The 26234-nt window shown below is 35.0% G+C and overlaps 1 protein-coding gene across 1 annotated transcript; it reads left to right on the top strand.

Annotated features, from left to right (window-relative positions):
* Window positions 1–136: 136 nt before the first annotated feature.
* LOC139859244 (serine/threonine-protein kinase TIO-like) lies at window positions 137–16277 on the top strand. The gene is made up of 14 exons (XM_071848038.1): window positions 137–261; window positions 2180–2378; window positions 2996–3094; window positions 3176–3703; window positions 4290–5348; window positions 5625–5858; window positions 6666–6809; window positions 6926–7006; window positions 7105–7296; window positions 7507–7755; window positions 11404–11479; window positions 11738–11825; window positions 15899–16004; window positions 16212–16277. Exons 1-14 carry the CDS (start codon window positions 137–139, stop codon window positions 16275–16277), a joined length of 3246 nt encoding a protein of 1081 aa, XP_071704139.1.
* The last annotated feature ends 9957 nt before the right edge of the window (window positions 16278–26234 follow it).

The following is a 26234-nucleotide window of genomic DNA, read 5'->3' as shown; positions in this document are numbered from 1 at the left end:
ATAATGTACAAATACAAAACCATATTTTGATATTAGCACTAAGCATTACACTATCTTAATGTAATACGAGTAAGAATATTAGTATTTCACATTTTCACCAAAGATATACAAATAATATTTTTATATATTTCAAGTAATGAGCAGTGTTACGTTACAGTTGCTTGATTTTACTGGTGTCGTTGGTGAAAACGCATATGAGAGGAAATCAGAGGCGACGTTATTTCAAGAAAATTGGATACCAATCAGTTTGCCTGAATCCTGGTTCTCTCTTTATCTTTTTTTTTTTTTTTTTTTTTTTTTTTTGACATTTTCATAAGAAAGTTTGTTTAGGCCTAATAAAGTAACAACGGTGACACAATCTTGATGATTTAGGACTTGCAGTTTGGTTGATTAGGGGCCTGTTTAGATAAGGGTTTCGATGTATGGAAATGACAATGAAAATTGAAAATGAATAAGAATGATACAAGGTGTTTTACTTTGGTTGTTAGGATTTTTAAATCCAAATATGAAACCCTTTAAAGTCAAAACTATGATTTTTTCAAGCCCTAACTTTATAGGCGGGTGTAAGATTATATTTTTCGAATCCAACACCATTAATCATATTTTAATTGTGATTTCCTTAGGCAAATTAAACATATTATGAATATCCATTTCTACTTCAAATTGAAATGGGTGACTTATAAATTGTTTTCAGAAAGTTGTCATCAAGTGAAGATTTGTTTATGTTGTGAATTACAAATGTAAGTTTAATAATAATGTCTTTATTGCGAACAAAATTTATTTGCGCTTGATGATAACAAAGTCTTAGTACATATAAGATAAAATTAGGTGAATTGGACCCATTTCATTCAGCTGGTAGTTCATAATATTTTTACTTAATAAATCAGTCATTCTGATTTGCAAATTTTGCATTGACAGTCCCCTGTAACTGATCATCGTCAAAAAATTCCATTAAATCCCCTTACATGCTATACATGTGAAGGCAAAAATGTCATTTTACATATTATTATCTCAATTAATTCCCCATCTTTTTCTAGAATTTCTTTTTTATAAGCTCTTAAAATTTTGTCTAGCAAACAAAACTAGAGTTTATAAAAAATATGTTTAATCTCTCGTAAGCTTCTAAAAGCCTCGTCACCCGAACTCACCCGTAATGGGATGGTGATGTTTTTAGTGATGGTACAAGTAGTATAGCATGTGGTACAAGCTTCATTTAAGGAAAAAAGAGAAAAATATAAAAGGGTGGATGGAGTCGATTAACGATCTTTTCTAACGAATGTCAGTTGTAGGGGACTATTTAAGCAGATATGCAAACCACAACTGCTGACCTGGTAACAATAAAAAAGGTTAGACTCTCTACAAATAATTCTACATTAAAAGAGAAAAAGAAAACACTACAACTTGACATGTGCGCTTGAATATTTGAAAATATAGCTCCCCGGGCTGAACCCCTCACGCACAATACCACAACAGTCTACGCATAATCCGGTTTTACAACAGAATAAGGTCCGTTTGATTAATAAAACTCTTAGAAATATAATATAACTAGAATCTGAATTTTCTTTCATATCTTGTAATCCTGCATGGATGTAAAATGCATTCGTATTTTGTTACACTGTGTTACTTTTGCAAAAAATTTTAAAAAACTGAAATTCTTAAAATAGTTTATTATTATTATTATTATTATTCGATAGCGCATATCAATTGTTAGTGTTATGTTTTTTACAAATTTAATTTTAGATCTAATATCAATATGTCATTCTTGCATTATAATGCTATTTATTCGGAGAATTTTTGAATCTCACTTTTAACTTTTCCTTACTTTCATTATGTATACTACTTAACTGTTTCGTCATAAGCATGTTATCAACATCGACCAATGCTTTACACATTTTAACAAATACACACTATTTTTTAGAGCTACTGCGCAACGCACGGGCTCTTAAAATCTAATATATTATATATTAATTATTATTGATACATTATATTATATACTAGATTTGTTTTCCATTATTATTGACATCACTTTTAAGTTTCAATCTTTTTCACTTGCAAACACACTCAGTTATCTGTATATGTAAATTCCCTGATATTTTGTTTAGTGTAAAAGATACTAACATACTGTCAGACCTTTGTTTCTGGGATTTGTGTATTCTAAAATGTCTTGTTATGACAACAGGGATGACGGTGTTTCAATGTCAAACCAGTCCGAGGTGAGTGTTGTTACAAACTTAGTTGCGACTGGTGCACGTGATTCTAAAGGGGTGGCAGATGAGATATTTTGGGAACACATGAGTATTACTGTCAATATTGTTCGAATGAAAAAGTCAGATTACAATAGAGGGCAGTTACATTTGCTAGATGACTTGCTGATTAAGGTATGCTACTTTTTGTTGACTACTACTGCAAAGCTAGCTGGCTACCGGATTAACACTTAAAACTACTATGTATCAGAAATACATTTTAGACAACTTTTAGTATATCTTTTGGCTAAACTTTTTGTTTTCCGGTTTGAGATAAAATACAACCCAAATTAATAGACCTAATTTGGGTAAATTGGCGGAAGTTGAATAACATTTCTTTTTCTCCAACGGAATTGTCATGTTTGTAAACAAGATTACAAAAAGCGTTTGGTTGTTATTAAAGCACTTTATTTTTATTTTTAATTTTCAGGCAAAAAACTTGAAATAAAAGATAAGAGTAATACTCCTCATCAGTAAGATGAAGAGCCTCCTAGGTTACAATCAAACATTGTATAAAAGAAAATATCAAATTTTTTTTTTTTTTTTTTGGAACGGCAACAGAAAATATTAACTATTACATAATGAGATTATTTAGAATCCAAAATCAACTTGAAGAAAATCAACGTATTTATTTTGAAACATATGACCTTATATTAGAAGTCAATGGTTTGCTATGTATTTTATTTCTTTTTTTACCCTGTTCATTTTTCTGGATGGTGCTAGCCATAAAAAAACAACTCTTTTTGTTGCAGTGTTTTTCACTTTTAAGAAAATTATTGGATAATAATGGAGGTGGGTTTGGAGATTCATATATCAGTCATTGGGTTGCCGTAGTGGAGCTCTATAAAGAGGTTATAATCTCAACCCTTGCTATAATAAATGTATAACATTTTTAGATATTACATCTCAAACTTTAGTATATGTATATGTAGGTTGCTGGTTGCACTGAAGATGCATCGGGAAGACTTGTATATGAATCAGTTGCCTGCATTAGAATCATATTATCTGGTGTAGTGCAACATTTAAAAGCTTCCAAGGCCACCAAACATACCGAGGTGGCGACAAACACTCTTAGAGAGATGTTGGATCATGCTAAAGCTTTTGGTGTCATAGATGATTTGCTTTCATGTGTAGCGACTTGTGGTAAAAGTCTCATGTCTGGCTCTTCAAATTTGTTACGTGCTGCTTGTGAAGCATGTGAGACTATTTGGTCACTAATACATGCTTTTGAGATTCAATCTAGAAAAGAAAATGAACCTGTATTTCCATTAAGTTCAATGTATTCCAACTCTTTGGATCAGATTAATATTAAAGATGAATATGTACCATTGATGGGTACAGATTATGAAGAAATAGTGGAAACTGTGACGCAAGAATTCCTTAGGTCTGATGATATAAGGGTTGCTATCTTCTATTGTCTTTGCCAGCGCCTGGAAGCCTCATGGTCTTCTGTAATTCAGGTGATAACTAAGGCTTTCTGTATAAAGTTAAGTCCTAACAGTTGGATAATGGTTCAAAATGGGAAATTTTTGTGGTACATGTCACTACGGGTCAGGCTAACCCGAAAAGCATCAAGTCATAACCGGTTATATTACTTAGCGAAGTTTGCTTTGAGATAACCCAAATCATTTACAAAATTGTGAAAATCAGTCTTTCGACTTCTGTTTAGCTGTCCCTGTCATTATCATCATGATCCCCTGTTTGCCAACCTTCCTGCTCATCCCGAGTGTTACGTGATACGTCACCATATTAAATAAAGTAATCTAATACTTCAATTGATTAAAGCTAATTTTACAACCTTTTTCAAATATAATGGTCTACTTCCATGAGTAATACGATTTTGGAGGTTGTTTCATTTGTAATACACTCGGCAATATCGGACCTGTCTGATTCCTATTAGACCCCTTTTGATCTTCTTTAAAAAAAAATTTTTTTTTTACTCTTTTGACCCAGATAAGAGTATAAAAATGTATCCAAACCAACTCACTGATAAGTAGTTAATCATGCAATACCTTACCTGAGGAGTGGTATAATTTCTATTTTCAGATAATCTTAAGGTGTTGTCTGCATAATGATTTGGTTGCTAGAGTTTTATGTGGTCTCTCTAGTTCATGTTCATCAGTGGTTGGTGGAGGTGGTGACAATACAATCATTTCAGAGGTTTTTTCATTAATATCTCTTTGTGCTTCATTCGATAAAGATTCACATCAACAAGACACAAAAAACCTGAAAATCAAAGTATCTGATCCTAGTGACTTGGTTCTACATGCATGCCTTTTATTAGCTACAGTTGCACAATCCATAGATGTTGAAACTGGAGAAAATACTGCAGTTAGTATGCTAACATCGTCTCGTGAAACACAGAAGTCACGCCTCTGTGACCTTGCCCACCATTACTCTTTGTGTGATGGAATACAGAATTTTCGTCCCCATTCTATGTCCGCCATGCTGGCACTTGCATACATGTGCTCCCTTGAAAATGGTGAGGCTGTTGCAACGTCAATTCGTGAAATAGTTGTTCCTTTAATCCCTCCAAGTGCCACACTTTGTGCTTATCTCAGGATGTCAACTACAGACGCTCAAGGTGGTAAAGTCATGCTCTCATACTGGCACGGAATCAGAGATGGGTGCGCGGTTTTGTTGTTTTTCAGATTATTTTGGGGTGGGCCTTTAGCTATTCAGGACTTGGGTGGCTCTGATATCCATCAAACTCTTATTGATATGTTAGGAAACAATCAGCAGCAGCATTCAGATGAAATTGGACTCTCACCTCTTGGGATTTCGTGGATAGTTAGTTCATTAAGAATGTGTCTTAAAGGAGGCAGTTCAGTTTTTCGCCAGGTGTTGCTTACAAGTGAAAATGTAAAAATAATGGGTAATTTAATATCTGATGTCCATCTTAAACTTTTACGGTATTGGGTTGGACCTGGTGGAGGGAAAAGTGGAGTCAAAGATACGGTTGATCAAGTAGTTTTTCTTTTGAGGATTCCATTTGATGCTTCTGAGGGGAGACATGAACTTGGAGACATGGACTCTCAAAGTAGGAAGGATATGTTTATAGAAATAAAAGAAAGCATGGACAAATATATTCAAATCCTTTTAGAGGTGTGTATATGTATTTACATACATTTTGTCTCTATAGTTTTATCATACTTGTTTGAAAATAATTCGGTCGGGTACTAGATAGTTGAGTTGTAATTATTACATCTTCAAAAAAAAGCCCACTTGCAAAGAAAAAAAATCTTTGGTAAATTAATACTTCTAAATCTTAAGGGATGGATGGGTGTGTGGTTTTGTTATGCTTCAGATTATACTGGGGTTGGCTTTTCGCTATTCCTGTTTCACAAGTTTTGCAAATAATTAATGCTATTAAATCTTTAGGTAGGACTTCCTGGGCAAATAATCAAGTGTTTGGAACATTTGGAGTTGAAGGATACTAAACAAACTCTTGGCCTTCTGTTCATAATGGTAGATCATCGGTCACTGGTTGTTGAACTTGTTAGGAAAGGACTCTTGAATCCAATTTTAATGAAAAGCTTACTTGATGATTCATCACCGACTCAAGTCAAGTTAAGAGTTCTGCAAATAGTTACAGGAATAGCCAAAATGGACCAGGTCAGTACTTGCTACTCTGTATTTGATAAAGTCCCAATCTTCTATATTAGTAATATAGGCTTGCTTACCAACTCAAGTCAAGTTACTTGTTGTGGTCATTGTTTCAAAATTAGCCGAAATGGACAAGGTCAGTACTTGCTACTGTATTTGATAAAGTCCCAATCTTCTTCTATATTAGTATGGGCTTGCTTACGCAAGATTACATATCATGTGATAAGATTTATTTTTAAATTTAACAATTTAGTGCCTTGAAAGATTGACACAACGTGACTTTCAAATTGTTTTTCTGATCCAGTTACTAGTCAGTTGGGTTCCACATTCCCTCACCCTTTTGTTGAACGAGTGAAGTATAATTTATCCTTGTGAAGTTTTCTTTCCGACCAAAACTATCTATTTTGTATCAAATAAAAGCTCATCCATATACTTATCCGACAACATTCTACCAATCTAAGTCATCCTCTGCAAATGAAAGATGTGTCTGCCGGAAAAGTCAGAACTCTGTGTTACAGTAAAGATGTTAGAGTACGAAACCCATAAGTACCAGTTTGAACCAAATCTTATTTTTTTATAAGGCAATTATAACTTTTCAATAGTAACCTTAATTAATAATTTCAAGGAATTGAATCACTCCTTGAAGGTCTTATTAAGTTAGGTTTTCTTAAATGAGATTCAATATATTGCAATTCCAAGTTGACTGGTAGCAAATTTTGTAGAAATAGAAGAAATAGGCATAGCCATGTGAAAAGTTAAAGTTAATTATGATATCATATCGTTATTATGTGTTAATGAACAAGCATTTGGACACAGGAGTTCTATAAGCCAATAGAGGGAGCAGATATTTTACAACAGTTAAAAGCATTCCTTACACATGAAGATCCAAATGTGCGTGCCTGGACGTTGTCGGCTATAGGAGAAATGTGCAAGCATAGCTCCTACTTTTATAGCTTGTTGGTAAGCATTAACCATTATTTGTTTACAAAATCTGCCATAGATATTAAAACATCATTCTATATTTTGCAAACACCATTGATCATATATGTGTGTTCTTGATGCTCTTTATATTATAGGCAAAACACAACATCAGTAGCCTCTTGGTTGACCTGTTATTCGATAAGGACGACTACCCCCAGAGAATGTCTACATTTGCCGTAAGATGCCTCTGTGTTTTCAACTAGTTATTCTGCAACATTAAATTTTATTATATACACTGGATGAGCATTTACATGACATTGTTTACTTTGTATAGATTGCTCGTATATCACTCTTCAGCGAATTTTTCCATGAAGACCTGAGGAGATGTATACATCAACTTGCAAAACTGCTGCTTTCAGCTGAGACGCCTATCGTAACAAAGAGGAATGCTGCTATTTGTCTTAACAATCTTTCTTACTTTTCGGGTAAACTTAGTGAAGATATGATCTCTAAAGGAGCAATGGAGGTAGGTGTACCTATATATATATATATATATATATATATATATATATATATATATATATATATATATATATATATATATATATATATATATATATATATATACACACTATCATCTTTCATTTATACATATCTGATACAAAAACTATCATGTATAGTACCACCTTTGACTATCTGGTTTGACATGTATGTCTTTTACGTGGTGGTCCTGCAGGCTTTGTTAAAGGTAGTTGCAGATTGCTCTATTGTTGCACTCGACCCAAACAGGATTGATGACGTCAAAAATTCACCTCTAGATTCCACTCTTGAGGCATTAGCTACAATGTGTAAAAATCAACCTTGTAGACAGTTCATCCTTTCATCAGATGTGTACCCAACTATTGGACAACTACGTGAGTCACCGGACGAAGACATTGCCAGCTACTCAACTCTCATTTTTAACATTGTCAGCTTCTTTTTGGACGTATAATCCTTGTATTTTATTTTCTGCATTTTTCATCCTTAAAAGCATTTTAAAGTCTCAATATCATTCCTCACCCTAACGAAAGTTAACAGAGTCCGTTAAAACTATTCACAGGACCATCCATGTAATCTTTTCATGTCTGACGTCTCTATCTCTTCTCACCTAATCTTTTCATGTTCTTCTCTTCTCACTCGTTTCTTTTTACTCTTTGTTATTAACAAAAAAGTGAAAGCGAAATTTCTCAAATGTGTTTCTACTAAAATTTGAAGACTAGCTTTTCAATAGGCTCAATTATGAACACCCAGATATGTTTCTTTGCTTTAATTTCTCAAATAATTTATAACAAAAGCTCTCAATAAATTAGATCAAGAACTTGGTGAGTTTTCCTTTAAATTGAAACCATATTAAAGCCGAACAAAACTCGTATAACATCTTCACCCGGTTGAATTTTCTGACCTTATTGTTGGCCTCTGTTTTCAATGAAATGAGTGTTAATGATGACACATCTCCTCCATATGGATGTCGAGAGAATTACTAACGTAATACACGAGATTTGATTTCATAATTGATTTGGTAAACATGGATAAGTTTGGGCCAGCAACTACGTTTCTGCTAACGTTCCACTTCCATGGCATTTCAAGTTTGGTGTGTTTATTATCCCTTTTTATAAAAGTAATTATTATTATTATTATTATTATTATTATTATTATGAAATGGAAATTATATTAACTTAAAAGTTTTAAAACTTACAAAAAATTAGTGGGAAGCCTAGAGACAATCTGGGCCCCCACACCTCTAGCAATAGCAAAACCTATCCTAGTAAAAATATGAGCAGCAGCACCGGCACCAATATCTTGCGCCATCGAAATCTTCTGAACCCGCTTTAGCAAAGAAACAGCCTCCTTCTCTAATTCCCCAAGCGAAGAAAATGAGAAAGGAATGAAACCATAACCAATCGCCTGACAGCTAGATTCGTACTTGTCCCGCTTCCGACGAGCCGCATCAACCACAGCACGTCCAGGGACGAAGTTAGAAAGCCCAGACTGTGTCAAAGGAGAAGACCCTGTCAGGTCAACACAAACATCACGACCACGATCCCAGGAATAAAGTAACACATCTGCAGGTCTGAGGGCCCTGTCGTTCCCTCCAGACAACCCAATGTCAACCTCCTTTCTCGCTGAAATCCCAGATCGATAACAAACATCAACAAGGGAATCCCGAACAACATTATGTCGATGCTTAATACCCACCATACCAGCACAAGACACCGCGTGATCCCCGAAAATATCCCCATGAAAAACCCGTGAACAGGCAGAGCATGCCGTCGAGACAGAGAACAAAGGAACACCCAACCGGTAACACAACACACATCGGTAAGTCTTTGCGTTCATCGTCTGACCCAACCCCAAAATAGGGACTGCCCTTAGCCAAGCAGAGGTGTGATCCCCCTGTTGTGATTTCCACAATGCTGATTGTCGTGGAGATAAGGAAAAAGTGGATTCTGCAGAAGCGGTAACCTTTGTGAAATAAACACCTGCCAATTTCTTCATGAGTATTGGGGCAGCGACCTCACTCTGATTACCCAAAAAATCAAACCCAACCGTTTGATTAAACAGACCCAAAGCATCTTCGAAAGCACGACCAAGACCAACAATACCAGCATGTCGTAGGAGCTTGGTCTGCAACCCAGCAGACTGTAATCGAGATGCAAGGAAAGCATAATGACGAACATCTCCCGCAGAATAAACACCAAGCCCTCCAAATGCAAATGGCAAGGTGGCAAGCCGCCACTGCCAATCACCAAACCCAGGCCCTGAAGCAGTAACAATACGCTCCAAGGAAGATCGAAGGGCTCCATCGAAAGCGCGTTGAGCCGCCTCAAATATACTAGGAGGACAAGTACGCAAGGAAAAGTAGAGTTTAGAAACTCCAGTACATGCCCTAAGCAACAACAACTCACACTGAGGATCATCAAGCTTAGCAACCTTATCCATAAGCGCAATGGACTTGGTCACCCTTTGCATCACAAGATCACCAATAAACCCAGGATCGGAACTAGCGGGTGCCCCAAGCAACTTAACACCATTTAAAGGTCGAGCAATATTAGGAGGAAAGACACCTACGAGCCTGCTGCGAGGGTCCTCCGTAGGCCAGAAAATTTCAGTTTTTTCAACGTTGAGATGTAGCCCAAAACGAGGCCCGTCCTCCATAATCAAATCCAAAACCTTCCCCACCACCAAAGTGTCCCCAATAATAGTGCCATCATCCAAATACCACGCCTGAAGACATACCTCAAAATTATCTCTGATTTTAGAAACCAAGGGTTGTAAGACCAAAGCAAAAAGTAGCGGACCAAGGGGATCACCCTGTTGCACCCCCTGAGAAGACCATAAGGTGTGGTCCCCATAATACAATCTGGCTGGATTAGAGTAGCAAAATTCAACCCACTGAGAAATGCTCGGACAAAGGCGACGAACTTCACATAACATGACCGTACGATCAACTAGATTGAATGCATTCTGAAAATCAACTAATAACATCGAAAGGCCAACATCAGAACCACGATCCTCAATCAACCGATTCACAGCATGAAGAATGGCCTCACCACCTGAAGAAACACCAACACCAAATTGAAGACCATCGAAGTAACTTCCCAATGACTGGCCAACCATAGCAGCGCCAACCTTCGAAACAAGACGTCGCCAAACAGTACCCACAGCTTATTATTATTATTATTATTATTATTATTATTATTATTATTATTATTATGATATCTATCTACTTCTACTTTTATATATAATAACAAACACAAAAATAGGTCATCTTATCTAATAACAACTAATCATAGCCTTCCATTTCTAATTAACCACTAAATCTAGACCATTGAAATCTCTAAATCATGATTATGACCTCATAATCTTCAAGTTTAGCAATACCGAGACTAAAATACCCTTAACATTAAAAAAGACGGGATAAAAAATATCCATCTTATTAACCTAATTCCTCTCTTCCAATGTTCTACCTAATTCTTAATTCCTCCTACGTCACACTGATTCATCAAATTCTTGAGTTAAATTGGGGACCCAAAGATCACCTGCACATACAAATTTGGTCAATTATGACCTGCAAGTACGCCGCCATCAAATTCTTTAGATGATGACAGATGATGACGACGATAATGATGAGTAACTTCATAAACCCATCTCGAAAACTCCGTGGTTGCCTCAGATCTGAATCAAATTGAAGGTAACAATCACAAATTCGTATATTTAGATCCCCTTTACAAATTACAAATTCGTATATTCAGATCCCCTTTAAAATTTGTTAAAGTTTTTGAACCTGATTTTGAAGATCAGTTATGGTCCCACTCGGGCGGAACATTTAAGGGACAAAAGGGGGTATCCGCCCCCCCCCCCCCCCTCGATTTCGGGAAAAAAAAAATTTACACTAAAAAAAAAATATTACGAAAAAATAAGGTTTTTTGTAGTGTTTACCCCCCTTCAATTAGTTTCTTATCCCCTTCAATTAGTTTCGCCCCCTCTCGAGTCGGGTCAAGTTTCGCCACTGGTCACACTTTAATCGTCTTCCTGTAAGGTAATTTTGAAATTATTGTTAAGTTGCTCAATACATTAATTTGTTATGTTAAAGGACTTTATTTCAACAACAGAGTTCACACCTAATCGCTCATCAAGATATTTCAATTCGCAATTAATCGTTCATCAAGGTATGTTTCATCAACTAAAAATTGGTTTGCGTACCTGAAGGGCTTTTGAGTGTTGATGCTTCAACAATTGCTCTTAAACTTCAACTAATATAGGTAGTTGTTATTAGTAGCTTTTATTTCTATGTATGTATTGTTTGTTTCGGAACCTTTTTTCAGTTGCTTAATGTGGGTAGAAGGATATTTCGTCTTGAATTGAGTTGCTTGCAGGTTGGATTTAGAACTTTTTTATAATATTTTTTTGTTGCGTCTTGAAAATAGGTTACATGGGTTGTGTTCACAATGTCAGAGACATCAAAATTACTGGAAACACAACAGGAACCAAACAAAACACGGGACGAGTGAGATCGTAAATATAAAGTAAGGGGGTAAAAATACCTGGCAAACGGGTCGAGATGGGTTGGGTTGGGTCAAAGATCGAATGGGTTTGGGTCGAAACGGGTCAAAATTAAAATGGGTCGAACAGGTTGGGTCGAGACCAGGGTCGGGTTGGGTCAAGACCCGGGTCGGTTGGGTCGGGCTTGTAAAAAAAAATTGTTTGTATTTTTTGATGCAAAATCGCTCTGGAATAACTTATTTTTTGATGCAAAATCGCTCTAGAATAACTTATTTTTATTATCATCATTTATTATCTTTATTGTAACTTCAAACTTTGTGATTAAATCAACTAACCATGCTACTGATGTACAATTGGATGATTAAATCATAAATTTTAAAAGTCGTAATACAGTTCTATGATGACTTCTATTTTTCTAGCTATTCCTGATTTATAATAAAGACCTTTATATCAAAATTTTTGATATAAATGAACATATCAAAATTTATATCTAAAATATTGAAGAAACAAGCATGATTATTAATTGGACTAGTCAAATATAAATGAAGAAACGTGCTTATCAAATACTTTCAGACTTCGATTATAAATATTGAAGAATCATGCTTGTCAAATATTGAAGAAACAAGCATGATTAGTCAAATACTTTCAGACTTCGATTGTGTACAGGACTGAAAGACCAATTCTAACAAAAAAAGGTACCTTATTTGGAGAACCATAATCTATGTTTGGATTTTGGGTTGCTTAATCCTTTCTACGCTTCAGCAATTGTTGGTTTATTTTGGCTAGTAGAAGATATGTTTATCCCACATTGGTGGGAGGAAGATGTGAGGGGTGAGTGACTTGGTTATATAAGAGGGGCTAAGTCTTCATTCCAAATCGCACCAATCAATACACTTTAAGTATTTGATTATTTCTTTCTTTCTTACCCTTGTTTGAGAGTTGTATTAGTTAAATATTTTGGAGAGTGTAGTTGGCTTAAGAGAGTCGTCTATATCATTGTAACAATTTGTGATATAGTGTATTTCTCTCTTTGGGGGCCGGTGGTTTTTCTCCTGTTTTGGAGTTTCCACGTTAAATCTTGTGTTGTGTATTGTTCTTATTTCTTTACTATTATTGTTGGGCTGGGTGGTGGGAATTAGTGAGGCCGTAATTTCCCAACAACTGGTATCAGAGCGTCAGGTTTGACGGGGGTCTCGGTTATAGGAGTCGGAGTATGCTCTGTGGTTGCCACGTGATTGGATCGTCCACATCAGAAACGAGTTCTATTGATCGTATAGGGTATCTGGTTAGACAATATTTTTTCTGATTCGTAGTAATAGTTGGATTTGTTAGTGGCCTAGTTGTGGATTTCCGATTTAAAGGGTCCTGGCTACCTGCTACATCTTTTGGCTATTCGAAACGTGAGCAAAATCAGAGAAAGTGTTGTCTATAGGATACGGATACGATGTCGAAGTTCAGTCCAATGAGGTTTGATGTAGAGAAATTTGATGGGATGATCAATTTTGGCTTATGGCAGGTTCAAGTCAAGGATGCGTTGATTCAGTCCGGTTTACACAAGGCTTTGAAGGGTAAACCCACCCTTGTTTCTGGCAGTGATTCTAGCAGTAAGTTCGATGAAGAAGAATGGGATGATATGGATTTGAGGGCAGCAAGTACGATTCGTTTGTGTCTTACAAAGAACGTGCTTGCAAATGTGCACGGGTTATCAACGGCAAAGGAGCTTTGGGTTAAACTAGAGCAGTTGTACCAGGGCAAGGGCATCTCAAATCGGCTGTGTCTTAAAGAACAATTTCATACTCTGCGTATGGATGGGGGTTCAAAGATTTCAGATCATCTAAGTATTCTTAACGGTATTGTTTCAGAACTGGAGGCTATTGGAGTTAAAACGGATGATGAAGATAAAGCTTTGAGGTTGATATTATCTTTATCATCGTCTTATGAACACATGAAACCTATTTTGATGTATGGGAAGAAAACTCTGAAGTTTGAAGACGTTACTAGCAAGCTCCTATCCGAGGAGAAAAGACTGGAAGGTAACGGGGTCTCGTCATCAGGAGATACGATAGTGTTGTGTTCGGATAGGCAGAAGAGAAACTCTAGAAAGAATCTGACATGCTGGAAGTGCGGGAAGACTGGACATGTAAGGGTTAATTGTCCCGGTGGAGCTAATCCGGCAAATGGCTCCAAAGACGCTAACATTGTCTCCGTTGTTACGGAGAGTGACGAATTCCTCTGAAGTCACGTCATCCTCATGGTGTGTCCGCGCCACCGTGGAAAGGGATGTTCGTTAGCGGTTCCACAATTACACATGGGCATTGGTTTGGCGTTGATGCAGGCTGTGTGGTGGAAACTGATGTTGTAGCTGATGGGACTTTCGGGAAAGCCAAACAAGGAAGTTGCACCATAAAGTTTCAGCTGGTTGTTCAACAACATGTGCCGAGGTGAAATGCTTGGAATGTGATATTCTAAGTGCTATACTCTTAATGGTGGAGTATGATAATTCTTGTTAAGAGTTATGATTGTCTGTGATGACAATGATTGTCGGTTTAGACAATGTTCGATGAAGATGCAAGTTTTGTCTCTTGGGAGATAATGTCAACGGCATGAAGATGAGGATCTTGAAGTTGTCGTCGAGGAAGCGTCTACATCGGTTATCCTTGCAATGTGGAAGCATGGTTATCTTCTTCTATCCAAAAGGTGGAGATTTGTTGGTTTATTTTGGCTAGTAGAAGATATGTTTATCCCACATTGGTGGGAGGAAGATGTGAGGGGTGAGTGACTTGGTTATATAAGAGGGGCTAAGTCTTCATTCCAAATCGCACCAATCAATACACTTTAAGTATTTGATTATTTCTTTCTTTCTTACCCTTGTTTGAGAGTTGTATTAGTTAAATATTTTGGAGAGTGTAGTTGGCTTAAGAGAGTCGTCTATATCATTGTAACAATTTGTGATATAGTGTATTTCTCTCTTTGGGGGCCGGTGGTTTTTCTCCTGTTTTGGAGTTTCCACGTTAAATCTTGTGTTGTGTATTGTTCTTATTTCTTTACTATTATTGTTGGGCTGGGTGGTGGGAATTAGTGAGGCCGTAATTTCCCAACAAGAGCAATTTCTCAAACAGAGGCCTCAAAGATCGTTCTCTAACGAATTGCTTAATCTGATTGACGAATTGGTTAATCTGTTTGACGAATTGCTTAATCTGATTGACGGATTGAGATTCACTGACGAATTGCTCAATCCGATTGACGGATTGAAGATCGTTTAGGGTTTTTTTAGAAGAGATTGAGGGATTTAGGGATTAAGATCGTTCGCTGACGAATCGAGTAGATACGATTAAGTCATTAAGATCGTTCATCGTTGCAGATCTAATCTAAGAATCTGAGATTTGATTTTTGAGACCAGGACCCATTTGGGTCAGGCCTAGACCCAATTGATCTTTTAAAATAAGTTAGGCTGTGGTGGGCTAAATATTTGGACCCCTTCTTTTTCTATTCTATTAAATAGTTGGACCCATTTGGGTCTTTGATTGAACCCACTGGACCTCTTTTTAATGGTTTGGGTCCTGTTTGCCAGGTCTAGTAAAAACACATCACATTTTCTTCGTATATTATTATATATTACAAGAGTTACACAACCGCTACACTCTAGGACTTTGAGTTCACGTCTTACATTAAGGTAAAAGTATTAGCAATAGCAGGTGGGTATCCTCGATTTTTAACCTTGACTATTACCCTTATATGAATTTTAGAGGTTTGACAATGGTAGTGTGGGTTACTGTTTTATTGGTTACTGTTTTATTAGGTTCATTCACATGATTTTCTTTTGAGATTATGGATTTATGGGTATTATTTCAATTTTTAAAGCCGAACCAGCTAGATGTTTAGTAGTGGATTTACATGTAGTTGATTTACTTAAAGACACTCTTTTGGAACCTTAACTATTGTGACTCAGTAAGTACATTAGCATTTGCTCTTTAAAAAAAAAAAAAGTAACTACATTAGCTGGAGAAATGGATAACTCGAACAGAACACTTCCAAAAATTGAGATTGAAGATTTTGTTTATGTTATTTTCTTTCCGTAATATTAGATTGCTTTATTCTTATTTCTTAAGAACGGTGATTTTTGTTTCTATTGCATATGCCATTGGTATCATGGATAATGTTGCTGAAGTCCCTAAAGAGCCTCAAAGAATGGTAAGTGTTTGATAACTGATGTTGACTTTCAAAAAGTCTGATGTGAGTTTCACGTGCTAGAAACTTTTATTAAATGGTATACATATTACATATATCTGAATTTAAAAGTAAATTTGGGATGTGTGGAATTTCGTTGATTGCACTTACTTTTGGTTGAGCAAATAAGTACAAATTCGAAGGAGAAGTGTGGAATGTTGAATCATGTAGTCAACGGAAACTTTCCAGTCATTCGGAACAAAGCTTAATGGGATAGTGAAGAGAGCAGCTCTTTAAGCTCCTGCCTTTGGTGACCGCAAACGCCATTACTTAGATGACATTGCTATCTTGACTCGAGGTAATCATCTTAAATTACTAAGTTGATATGGTAAGTGTGCTTGGTTTTTATATTGCTGCAGCTGAAATAATTGTGCAAGCTGCAATAATTGCGCAAGCTGCAACTTATGTTGTACGGGATCGAATCGTATCGCATTCTGGATCCTCCCTGTTGTTCAAACTAAAGGTAATGTGTTATTCTGCTACTTTTGCACTATTTTATTCCTGTGTCGTTTAGCTCTTGGTTTGTGTATATACTATACTGTTGAAATGAAAAGGTTACATCTTTGAATCTGTTTGAATCAAAACCTAAAAATACATGTCTATATAATGTATAACAAATGTGAATAGTTAGGCTTTAACCATGCGAGAAATTTGTAGTTATAAATCTTGAGAACCCACAACTTAAATTGAGTTATTTAGGAGAGACATGCTTCTTTCTGGGATTGCGTCTCCAGGTGTTACACATTTCGCAGTTGAACACAATATATCCAATTAATGAATTAAATTAATATTATGTTCATTACAAATTTAAAATTTTTATGTTATGCAGACGCCAGATGATTTATGGGCTAAACATTCGAATATGGTTCACCCAAAGCCTCATAGAAGGAATACATCAGCTTGGAAGGCTATTCTAAAGGTACGTTAATGCCTTTTATTTTATGGGCAGTGATCATCAACCATATTATATGTTAACATTTTTGGACAATTATATGTTGAATGCTCACATATAAACTTAATTACGGAGTATATGATATCTGCTTTTTTGTAGGTTATCGGGAGTGGGGAAAAGTTAGGACTAAAGCATTTTAGGCCCGTTAAGCCTTTAGGATCAGGAGATACGGGTAGTGTTCATTTGGTCGAGTTATGTGGAACTAGCGAGTTTTTTGCAATGAAAGCAATGCATAAAGGTGTTATGATTAGCCATAACAAGGTGAGAAAAACATTAAATTTGTAATTCTGTTATGCGAAAATCAGTTTTCGTAATATAACTTTTTTTTTTGCTACACAAAATAGGTGCATAGAGCGTGCGCAGAAAGAGATATATCGGTTGTATTAGACCATCCTTTTCTTCCAGCATTATACGCTTCATTTCGGGTTTTTTTTTATTACTCAGTTGTATCGATAAATAGAAAATTTGGTTAACAGACGAAAAATAATTGCAGACTCCAACTCATGTTTGTTTGATAACTGATTACTGTCCCGGCGGGGAATTTTTTATGCTTTTAGACAGACAATCCATGAAGGTCTTAAAGGAAGACGCTGTTAGGTAAAAATACTGCTTAAATATGATAAAGTTGAAAAAAAAAAACACTTATTTGTTTTTTGTAATAATATATAAAGTATTATTAGACTTGCATTGATGTGTTTATTTGTTATCATTTGCTCAAGAACTATATACCAACCTTCTATGATTGTGTCCGTTACAGAAAACTACACAAATAATATAATGTTTCACATTAAGTAATTTCTAACTAATACTTGTTTAGTCCCATAAAATAACCTCGCGAATTCGCGGGCATTAAGCTAGTATTTTATTATATCACTAAGAAATCTATTATTTAAATTTAACATTTATCACAACACAACTTTAAAATTTGGTAGAACTTTGAATTTTAGCACCTTAGACCACTTTTATCGGTGTCGTGGTTGGCCGCCAAACCGGCCGTCCTTACAACGGCGCTGTTGCTAGGGGCGCGGTTGGGCGCGCCGCTGAACCACCGTCCACCATTATGCCATCCAACGACTATACGGAGCACTAAATGGGGTCTATTTGATATTAAATAAAAAAAATTCAAAATAAGAGTCGTTGCTCCTCCAACTGTTATTTTTTAATTTTTTTTTTCAATTTTAAAAACTTATTTATTGGTGCATGAGTGGTGTTTGGTTGGCTCTTGCTTGTGCAACAACTTTCACCTAGCATGCCTTTTCAGCTTTCGTCCCAATGCTTGTAATTACATTGTCGGGCTCTATTAATTGAGGCAACAACAAGCGTCGATTTATTGGTGACTTCGCAGCCGCTTAGGGCCTAAATCGAATTCCAGGCAGCCTCTATGACCCATGAAAATCTGATTATACCATTTTCATGGCGTCGTGTTTTATCTTTCTCCGTTTTCTCGAGTCGGTTTTTCTTTTTCTTTTTTTTGGCCGGAGGTCCCACGGAAGCAATCTCTCTATCCTGGAGTAGAGAGAGGGATGACTTTCTCTTTCTGCGGGTGGAGATTTTTTTTTTTCTCGACTTGTGGTTAGAGGGATGACTTCTCTTCTACTCTAGGGTAGAGGAAGGATTTTCTACATCTCACCTCCCCCATACCTCGCATATGCGGGATTGGGTATTGTTGTTGTTGTTGTTGTTGTTTATTTTCTATATATACTACCCAATTTTACTATCTAACTCACTACAAACACTATCATTTCAATCACTTTCTCAAATTCTTTATCTATCTCATTTTCTAAACTCAAAAAGGTCATATCAAAAAAAAAAAAAAAAACACCAAACAAAAACAAACTACCCAACAACCTTCTACTAACGTCGATAAAGATATGTGCCGTTCATTACTCCAAGATGCCACACAACACAACATTGTCATTCCAAATATCCCTCAACAAAATTTCTCCCAACCAATTCCCTCAACAAAGTTTCACCCAACCCAATTATCCCCAACACAATCTCGATTTCACGGGGTACGGACCGCCACAACATTTCGACGGATATGTACCTCCACTTCCACCACAATTCGCTAACCCTCACCAATTCATGTATCAACCAAATGTTAATACACCAATTATCACACCGTTGGAAAGTTCCCAACCTGAAACTGATGCAGTCCAAGAAACACAATTTGATTACGAAGAAGTTAAAGAAACGCGAACAACCGAGTCGTGAAATGAAAACACGCAAAGGTTATGTGGTCCGAAAAAGAAAGTCGAATTTTAGGGGAATGTTGGGCACACGCTTCTGAAAACAACATTGTCGGGAACTCTCAAACAACCGGAACATTTTGGTCCACCGTACAAGCGGAGTACAACAGTTTGGTCTGTGAACCTCACCGACTAGATCAAGTAACGGGAAAATGGAGTAATAAAGACGTCAAGATCTTCATTGGAATTTACGACAAGCTTGCAAAACATTGGCAAAGTGGACACTCGGACGCGGATATTATGAAACATGCGAAAAAAGCCTTCAAATTGCAAAATAATAATAGGTCATTCGTATATGAAGAAGCTTGGAAAAGTCTAAAAGCGTCTCCTCAATTTTTAACTTATGAAGGCTTCAATAACAAACGTCATGAACCCGAGACGGTTAATTTAGAAGATCCCGACCCGACACCGACACCGAACACGAATGTACCAAATTTGGAGCATATATTCCGAGGAGATCCTATCTGTCGTCCTCGAGGTCGGGATAGTTCAAAAAGTGCTAGAAGTTCCGGTTCTTCTGATGCGGCTTCTCGATTTTCTTCGGAAGAGGCTCGAGCTCGTGTTATTGATTCGACGACTGCTACAAGGCTTACTATGGAGGAGTTAAGAAAGGAAGCACAAATGCATACGAAGTTTGATGGTTGATATGGCCGAAACGGACGGTTTTTATTTGCGCGGTGTCGTTAGGCCGCGGCTCGCCGGGATCAGCCACTCGTGGGAGAGGGTACTTGTTTTAAATTTATATTTAGCGGGGCCTAAATCTTACTACTCCTTATGAGTAAGGAAAGTATGACCTAGAGTTGTATTTTTGAGATATCAGTAACATCGAACCTATATTTTAGCCTAAGATAGTTAGGGAGTAGTGAATATTTATTTTAGGATTTTCTAATTTATAAGATAGATAAAGTAAATGCGATAAAATTTGTAATTCAGATAAGGTTAAAGTAAGTGCATACTATGACTTCATCAGTTATTCTGCTGAGATTATGGAATGCTGGCTCATGAATAGGCAGAGGCCTTGTATTCATTACACTGGTCCTAAACGCCCCTGTCATAAGACATGTCACTGGGTACTGCGTTAGGCTTGAAGATTCTGAATAGACAGCAACGTCCCTTACCCCCGACGCCCGTGCAGTCTGACTACAGGCATACACGTTCAGACGGCTCATCCAATTGAGCGACTCGAATGGGTGACGTATTAACATTTCAAAATGGTCTAAACTTTCTTAAGCATAATAGAATACATGGTTTACCATATCCGAGAGACGTGATGTGTTTCAATGCTTTCGTTAATGATTGGTAAAAGATAGTTAGGCCCTTAAAAGAGTTCAACCATAAAGAACACCATGGCCAAGTCAAGATGACTTCCATGAACACGTTCGGTTATCCTAACGGTCCAATCCTTTATGTGTCTAAACAAACAGTTCCTTAATTAACTAAGAATCCCTCAAGCGGGGTGCAATGCTTGAGACCGCGTTATGGTGCAGTGTACTGGTCAACACTAACCGTGTTCCATGACCTTACTTAGCAGAGGTACCGCTTACAACAACCGCTGTGCTTCAACGTGCACGTACGAAGTTTATATGCTTGGTGACTACACTAGCATGGTCTAGGACCGACAATGTACTAGGGGTCTAGTCAGATGTTTCACTACGAAAGAGTTCTCAGTTGGAATCCAAATCTTGATAGACTTACTACAACCGGTGTGCCTCAGTCGATCTTACGTTGTATCCGATAGACTTCTCTTACCAAGGGGTGACACAGATAGTGTACTCTGAATCGGGGTTCGCGACTTCCCAATAACAGAGCCTATAACTACGTTCTATTAGTTGAAAAAGCGATTGAGTTTAAAGCATAATCGGAAAGCATTTCGACAGCATACACAAACCATAATATTATTTCGGCATTATAACTGCTTACATCATAGCATACACTAAAGATAACTACTCGCTAATCATGGCAACAATATAATAAAACATTATATAAGATAAAGGATAGAGGTACCAGTAGATTAAACGAGTTCCGAATACAAAAGTGACAACTTCAAGACTCCAGACCGCTCCTAATACAATCTTCAGCGTTCTTCTCCGGGTACTAGTTTCTCGCACAGAGTCGAAGGCCTTGAGAGTATGACAAATATTGTACAAGAGAGAGAAAGAAGTGAATTGAAGTGTGTGTTGGAATGAATGACAAAGATGTGATGACCCGGGAATTTTCGACCAAATTTAAACTTTAATCTTTATATGTTCCCGACACGATAAGCAAAGTCTGTAATGTTGAGTCTCGAAAACTTTGAAATTTATATTCATGTAATCAAATGCCCTTTGACCAGGCTCGACGATTCACGAATCTTTAATTGTAAACAAGAATATAAATAAATATATATAAATAAATATATATGATAAATTAACGTCTCATATATTCATGTAATCAAATGCCCTTTGACCAGGCTCGACGATTCACGAATCTTTAATTGTAAACAAGAATATAAATAATTATATATAAATAAATATATATGATAAATTAAATATATTAATGAAATAATATGGAATTTAGTTATTAGAAAATATAACTTAAAATAACTAAAGCGTGTTATAGTATATCAATATTATACTCTGAGATTATTAATAAATGATATATTGATATTTAAAATATAATTAAATATGTAGTAGTTGAAATACATATATGATGGATATACATATTTATTAATGGTATGTTTGTTATAATAAATTAAATATTCAATACATGTTATTATATGTTAAATAGTAAATGATATTATATAATATATAGATATAAAATTTATACACTTAGTTTGTTATATTATTATCATTAATAGTATTGTTATCATTATTAAACTCATTATTATTTAAAATTATTATTATCATTATTATCATTATTCTTATTACTTTTATCATTTTTATTTTATTATTGGAATCATTAATTATATTTATCATGAATAATATTATTATTATTATTTTTTTTAGTTAATATCAGTATTATTATTTATTATTTTTATAATTATTATTATTATAATTATTATTTGTGTTATTATTAATATTAACATATTGATTATTAATACTTATTAAAAATAAGATTAAACACAGATAATTACAATTTCTATTCCAAATCGCTATCTACTATGCTTAATTGGTTAACCTGATTGATACATATCGAATCCTAATCACAGAACAAACCAAATTCAGTTTAACATCACAATCTACTTTTTATTTATTTTCTTCTGACAGATTCTTCCTGTCGAACTGCATATCTGTACATAACAAATGAATTGTTCAGTGTTATGGATTAACTCAGTCGACCTTTCAAAATCATTATCAATTATAACCACTGCAAACTTTTATCCAATTAAATTTTGTAGATAAATGAAGAAAAACAATTTACTGCTCTGCTTCTTTCACTTTTTACTCAATATTCAAATTCGAATCGAAATCCAAAATTTATAAATGCAGTTTTGTTAGGAATCTCATACCCAAACTATCTACAAAATTTCATATCCCAATTCCTCATATCGAATCATAATTTCTGAGTCAAAGTTTTTGAGAACAAAAGTCAAACTTTGTTCTATGATCGAATTCGAGATATTTGTGGTGTTTCAAGTTAAATTATATATCCAGAAAGGTTCAGTGAGTGATTTATAACATATCTCATGTTATAAGAATTGTCCAAATCGTTTTCAAAGTCGAAGATCAATTTTTTTTTTTATAAAAGTCGCGACAGCAGCTGGGAGGCTGTTTTATTTTTTTATTTTTTTTTTCTTTTCTTCAATTCAATCAATCACAGGTATGTGTTTATAGGTTACACATTAAGTCCTAAACTCGATTCTGTACAATTAGGAAGAGTTGAAAATGATTTCAAAGGGAGTGAATTAATAAATAAGAATAAGAATATGAACACAGCGATTTATGAGTTAAATGAATTTGGTTTGGAGTTAAAACAGAAAAATTGAAATGGTGGGGTGGTCTGGAGTGATAACGGGTTTCGAGAGGTCGGGGGTTCGAATCCCTGGAGCTGCGGCATATTTTTTTTTAGGACGATTTCTTCATGAGGTAGTTTATTATTATTATTATTATTATTATTATTATTATTATTATTATTATTATTATTATTATTATTATTATTATTATTATTATTATTATTATTTTTATTATTATTATTATTATTTTTATTATTATTATTATTATTATTGTTATGTTATTATTAGGAATTATTATGATTGATATTATAATTAATAATAGTTATCATTTAATATTAATAACTAAAATTACAATTATGACTACTAATATTATTATTGTTAAGTTATGTAATATCAATACTATCATATTACAAATTGTTATTAATATCATTACATGTTAGTATTAACATTATTACTACTAATATAAAAACAAGTACTACTAATATAAAAACAAGTACTAATATAACTATAATTGTTATTATTATTGTTATCATTATAAATTATTAGGAAAAATCATACAAGTTATTAGTATCATTTTATAAAATGCTAGAATTATTGTTATTAATAAAATAAGTATTATTATTATGATGATGATGATTATTATTATTATTATTATTACTATTATTATTATTATTATTATTATTATTATTATTATTATTATTATTATTATTATTATTATTATTATTATTATTATTATTATTATTAAAAGTATTAAAAAAAATTATCATTTGTATTAAAATTATCATTTTTACCTTTGCTATTAAAACTATCATTAGTACTATCATTTAAAGAACCATTAATATTATTAGCTCTATCAGTAATATTAAGAATTATAGTTATTATCATTTTCACCATTATTAAAATATTATAATAGTATTATTGTAATTATTATATTTCAGCAAACAAACTATGTATATATATTTTATTGCATATGACATATCAAAACTAATATTTTCATACACAAAATGAATATATAAAACGTATATATATAATGTAACTAATAAATTTGTATATATATTGTTCAATTCCAATTATGTGTTTTAATAAATAAACAAATGTTATAGGTTCGTGAATTCGAGGCCAAACCTATACTTGTTCAATGTCGTTCTATGTATTTTTACTACAAAATACATTAGGTGAGTTTCATTATTCCCTTTTTAAATATTTTCGCAATATATATTTTTGGGACTGAGAATACATGCGCTGTTTTTATAACTGTTTTACGAAATAGACACAAGTAATTAAAACTACATTATATGGTTGAATGATCGAAATCGAATATGCCCATTTTTATTAAGTCTGGTAATCTAAGAATTAGGGAACAGACACCCTAATTGACGCGAACTCTAAAGATAGATCTATCGGGCTCAACAAGCCCCATCCAAAGTACCGGATGCTTTAGTACTTCGAAATTTATATCATGTCCGAAGGAGGATCCCGGAATGATGGGGGATATTCTTATATGCATATTGTGAATGTCGGTTACCAGGTGTTCAATCCATATGAATGATATTTTTGTCTCTATGCATGGGACGTTTATTTATGAGAATTGGAAATATGAAATCTTGTGGTCTATTAAAATTATGAAATGATTATTTATGATAAACTAATGAACTCACCAACCTTTTGGTTGACACTTGAAAGCATGTTTATTCTCAGGTATGAAAGAAATCTTCCGCTGTGCATTTGTTCATTTAAGAGACATTACTTGGAGTCATTCATGACATATTTCAAAAGACGTTGCATTCGAGTCGTCGAGTTCATCAAAATTATTATTAAGTCAATTATAGTTAGATATATTATGAAATGGTATGCATATCGTCAACTTTCTATGTAAGGAAGTTTGTTTTTTCAAAACGAATGCAATGTTTGTAAAATGTATCATATAGAGGTCAAATACCTCGCGATTGTAACCAACTATTGTGAATCGTTTGTAATCGATGTGGACTTTGTCCGGATGGATTAGGACGGGTCCTTTCAGTTGGTATCAGAGCGGTGGTCTTAGTGAACCGGGTCTACATTAGTGTGTCTAACTGATAAGTCGTTAGGATGCATTAGTGAGTCTGGACTTCGACCGTGTCTGCATGTCAAAAGTTTTGCTTATCATTTTTGTCGAAAATCATTTGCTTATCATCCTTAGTAAATTACCTGCTTATTATTCTTAGTCTAGACACATCTTATTGCATTGACTGCATGAATAGTGTATAGACAAAATTCATATCTTAGCGTATCTGCTAATTCATATCTTAGCGTATCTGTTATTTTTATCTTTGCCTGACAGCTTCCGTAGATTCCTCCGTAACTTATGGGATTTTAGTATTATATATGCATATGTAAGTTATGTATTGCAGGATACTAATCTACATCCTATAATCTATTTCTTATCGAAAATCCTTCATCTGATCGTACGAGATGAATCCTTCAACTAGTTCGAGTCCCTCGGATTCCGACAGCTATTCCGATAGTTATCCCGACAGTTATTCCGAATGGATAGTCATCTAAGCTCCGGAAGGCAACGTCACCAGAATGAATCAACCAATCATCCATCCCCAATTCATCTGATGGATTCGTAGTCGACTTAATCAATGGAGACGCGCAGAAGGCGATTCCTTCCACTAACCGAATTCACCTTTTGGCGAAGAACCTGAAGCACTTACCGGTGAACCTGTTCGTAACACCATTTTCACCCTCATCTCTCGAATATCTCGCCACGACTATATCATAACTCAGATTCTAAACCTTATTCATCCGTTCGTTCCGACCAACAATCATCCCATAGTAATACAAGAAGTCAATGAACTTCGCGCTCTAGTAACCAATTTGGAGAATATGGTGCAAAACGTACCAGCTTCAGCAACATCACCAGCACCAACATCAATACCAGTACCACCAACAACTCAAGTTCACATCATACACCTCAAGATTTAATTATGTACCTCGAGCAAAATCATCAATCTGCGAATCGTTCTACATCATTTATCTTCGTTCGACATGACGATTATGAAATCTTCAATGTTTTAGAG

The sequence above is a fragment of the Rutidosis leptorrhynchoides genome, chromosome 7 (assembly GCF_046630445.1).
Source record: "Rutidosis leptorrhynchoides isolate AG116_Rl617_1_P2 chromosome 7, CSIRO_AGI_Rlap_v1, whole genome shotgun sequence".
In the NCBI taxonomy this organism is placed as follows: Eukaryota; Viridiplantae; Streptophyta; class Magnoliopsida; order Asterales; family Asteraceae; genus Rutidosis; species Rutidosis leptorrhynchoides.
Note: the sequence above shows the minus strand (reverse complement) of the source record. Positions and strands in the feature narration are given on the sequence as shown.

Excerpts from the sequence above, each read along its gene's own strand:
- LOC139859244 (XM_071848038.1), top strand. The coding sequence starts at position 137 with ATGAGCAGTGTTACGTTACAGTTGCTTGATTTTACTGGTGTCGTTGGT. Across the intron at positions 2,379-2,995 it reads TAGATGACTTGCTGATTAAG|TGTTTTTCACTTTTAAGAAA; the intron begins GTATGCTACTTT and ends TTTTTGTTGCAG. Across the intron at positions 7,007-7,104 it reads AGAGAATGTCTACATTTGCC|ATTGCTCGTATATCACTCTT; the intron begins GTAAGATGCCTC and ends TACTTTGTATAG.